The following is a 3,557-nucleotide window of genomic DNA, read 5'->3' on the forward strand; positions in this document are numbered from 1 at the left end:
TAGTCCCCCACCTAGGTCCCCCAGCCGTCGCCGCCGCCGCCACCATCATCACAACCACCACCACCGCCACACGGGCCGACGTGGCTACCATCGCTGTGACTTGGGATCAGGGTCCGACTCAGGATCTTGCTCCAGCTCACCCTCCAGCCCCAGTTCTGAATCCTCTGAGGATGATGGATTCTTCCTAGGGGAACGTATTCCACTGCCCCCTCACCTGCGCAGGCCCACAACCTCTCCCAACAGTGCAGCTGAGACTTTAGGCTCTGTGACCCCACAGCTCCATGGGGATTCTCGCACAGGGATGCCTCGCCAGGCCCGAGACAAGAACTGCATCGTGGCTTAAAGACCTAGGCAGCTCTGGAGGGGGCTCTATTCTCTGATAAGCGTAGATGATTCCGCCCACCCTGAACTAAGTCAAATACCCTTTCTTCCTCCCTCTTTCTTCTGTTTGTATTATTGAAATAATTTAATGTTTGTCGTAAAACAGGCCTGGCTTCTTTGCTTCCTTTACTCCAGGTCAACCCACCTGGATGTTTGAGATTTGTTCACATTTGATCAGAGGATTAATTTATTCATTATCATAGACTTTAACAATGTTTATTATTTATTTCTCTCTCCACAGAACCATCCCCCAAAATGAGGAGGTTATTTGGAGTGGGTCACCAGGTGGAGTGTACACTCTGAAATCCTAGGCACCCACTTCCCTCACTTTGTGGTTTAGGTGGGAGTGTGGTCCAGGCAGAACTGAATACTGAAGAAGGGAGGGGGACCTAGGCATACCCATAAAGGTGACCATACCCAGGATGATTGAGTAGCAGTCTGGAAGACAAAATTCTCCCAGAAAAGGCACTGTTACCTCAACAGGGGGCTAGAAGTTGGTTGGCTGGGAGGATTGTTGTGGGAGTGGGAAGAAGTGTTTTCCAAAAGAAGTTATTTTCAAACTGCAGAGAGAAATGAGGGGAGTTCTACACCGGGCCATCTGTGGGGTCTGCAGGAGGAAAAGAGAGAAAACATTGGCTAGATCCATGTGCCTATTTTAAAAAAAAATATTTATTCTTTAGTTGTAGGTGGACACAATACCTTTATTTAATTTTTGTGTGGCGCTGAGGATCAAACTCAGTGCCTCACGCATGCTAAACGAGCACTTTTCCTCTGAGCCACAACCCCAGCCCCATCCATATGCCCATTTTACAAACAGGAATGTTGAAGCTTATGGCACTTACTGATACGAGACATAAGGGCATTATTACCCTCCCTTGGGAGATACCTTTCCTTTTTCTCCTTTGCTCTCTCAGCAACACACACACACACTTACCAGTGGGGGCTGCTGTATGTCTTTGTTGCCGAAGAGGGAAGGTAAAGTAGGCATCATAGCCAAAGAGGCACACAGCTATCAGTCCCAGTACCTGGGGATGGAGATGAGAGTGAGGGAGTTGGATTAGGTAGTTGGCCCATTCAGACTCCTAACTCCAGGTATCCACCACCTCCAGGGACTGCCCCATGCAGGATGGTAACTCCTATCTAGATTGGAAGCCCCAGAGCCAAAGAGAAAGTCCAGGAGGCTGGATTCTACCCCACTCCGACCCTAGGACCTCTCAACACAGGGCAGCCAGCCAAATGTAGGGGGCATATTTCATCCTACATTTGAGACAAAGTTCTAACAGATGGCAATCTAGCATGTTTATACTTCCAACAAAGGGCCTGTGTCTGACAATGGGCAGCCCTTTATAGCAAATGATCTTTGGAAATAAACCATGGCTGGGGCCAGACTTTCCTGTTGGCCCTGAGAATAAGTTTTTGCCAAAAGCAGAAGCAGATGGTCCCTGGATCTTCAAACCCTTTTCCCTATGCTCTAGAGGTGCCTCCACAGGCTTACCCCTGCAGCAATTCTGGATTGGCTTCTGTTGTCAACAAGGACTAAAATGGAGGTGATCAGGTAGAGGATCGATGCTATGAGAGTTCGGAAGAAATCCTGTGAGGTGTAGGGAGAAGAGGGAAGTCAGCATCCAGAGTTCCCCAGACAATCCCAACTGCCCAGGCCCCTGCCCAGCTTGCCATTTTGACCCCTTCTCACACTCCAGGGCCAGTTGATGAATGGTATCTTGGCGTGCAGGCCACACATGTAGATGACAAAGAAGACAGCAGCAAGGATCATCTCAATCACAGACAGAGAGGAGTACGCTGATGTGGAGGCACTGAAGCAAATCAGAATCACCAGGCACAATACCTGGAAGGGTGACATGGGAACAGGGGTCCCAGTTAGTTCCGAAGGCTGAGGGAACTAGTTTAAATTGGCTACCAGAAAAAATAAATTAATTCCACTTCTCAGAGCTGGAAATATACCTCAATGGTAGTACCTTGCATGCACAAGGCCCTGGGTTACATCCCCAACACCCTCCCCCCTCCAAAAAAAAAAGATCCACTTCTCAGATACCTACCAGGTCTGGGAAAAAATGACACACAATAATTGCTAAACACTTTCTGTGTGTTCCCTGTGCCTGGAGCAATGTGGGTTTTTGTTTGTTTGTTTGGTTGGTTGGTTGATTGGTTGGTTTCTAGAGATTGAACCTACAGGTACTTTACCACTGAACTACATCTCTCCCCTTTTTATTTTGAGACAGGGTCTTGCTAAATTGCTCAGGGGCTTGCTAAATTGCTGAAGCTGGCCTCTAACTTGTGATCCTTCAGCCACAGCCTCCCAAATCGCTGGGATTACAGGCTTGAGCCACCATGCTGGGCTCTAAGCATTGTTCTCAGTTAAAAATATTAATTCATTTAGTCATCACAACCACCTAATGAGCTAGATACTATTAGTATCTCTGTTTTACAGATGAGAAAAGTGAGTCAGAGAAGTTAAGTGGCTTCCCAGGGTCACTCATAAAGTAAGGAGCACAGTTGGGTGCCTCAGTTCCCCGGCTTTCCCTTCTAGGATATCCCCTGCCTAGGGGAGGGGCTCTGCCAGGTGTTTTGCGAGCAAGGCTGGAGCCAGCTTCCAGCCCATAAGAAGGCGGAACGTGCGGTTCCCCCAGCAACCCCTTTGGGAAGCGGTGAGAGTGACACTGGAGGGGCAGGGCTCCGTTAAAGGTACCGCACCCCTCTCATAAGTGACTCAAAGGCGGTGCCCACTTTGAGGGGCGGGAAACCAAGGTTCCCCAGGCGCCTGAAGAGCTAAGGATCTTCCGCCCAGTCCCAAAAGGGCAAGAAAGAACTGGCGGAGGGTGGGGCACACCACCCCGCCACACTAGTGCACGGGCCCCACCCCAACAGGCCCCGCCTCTCGGCACACTGCCAGCCCGCCCGCCAGTGTCCAGGCCGCGCCACGCCCTGCCACGGAAGGCACCCCACTTCTCAGGCCCCCACGACCCCTTTGATGAGTCCACTGAGTCCTGGAGGGCTTCTCCCACAAAACCCCCATGTGCGTCCCAGGCTCCCCGCTTAGTCCTTGCTCCACCAACTCTCCAACACCCTCCCAAATCACACCAACTCCCGCTGCACCCCCAGTTCCCAGCCACGAACCCAGCCACCTGCGCCCCAAGGCCCAGCGCCCCGACCACGTG

General features: G+C 50.9%; 2 protein-coding genes across 2 annotated transcripts in view; one reads left to right on the forward strand and one right to left on the reverse strand.

The window, feature by feature from the left end:
* Prickle3 (prickle planar cell polarity protein 3) overlaps positions 1–486 on the forward strand; it is a 9,279-nt gene extending 8,793 nt beyond the window's left edge. The window contains exon 9 of the mRNA XM_015506441.2: positions 4–486. Within this exon, the coding sequence (XP_015361927.1) occupies positions 4–343 (340 nt within the window). The 3' untranslated portion in view covers positions 344–486. The remainder of the gene's footprint in view (positions 1–3) is intronic.
* A 95-nt stretch (positions 487–581) lies between these two features.
* On the reverse strand, positions 582–2,257 carry Plp2 (proteolipid protein 2). Its single transcript, XM_015506460.2, has 4 exons — positions 2,075–2,257; positions 1,877–1,972; positions 1,316–1,406; positions 582–988 (listed from the first exon to the last, which is right to left on the reverse strand). Exons 1-4 carry the CDS (start codon positions 2,240–2,242, stop codon positions 966–968), a joined length of 378 nt encoding a protein of 125 aa, XP_015361946.1. The 5' UTR covers positions 2,243–2,257; the 3' UTR covers positions 582–965.
* Positions 2,258–3,557: the final 1,300 nt, after the last annotated feature.

This window comes from Marmota marmota, unplaced genomic scaffold (genome assembly GCF_001458135.2).
Source record: "Marmota marmota marmota unplaced genomic scaffold, marMar, whole genome shotgun sequence".
NCBI classification, from domain to species: domain Eukaryota; kingdom Metazoa; phylum Chordata; class Mammalia; order Rodentia; family Sciuridae; genus Marmota; species Marmota marmota.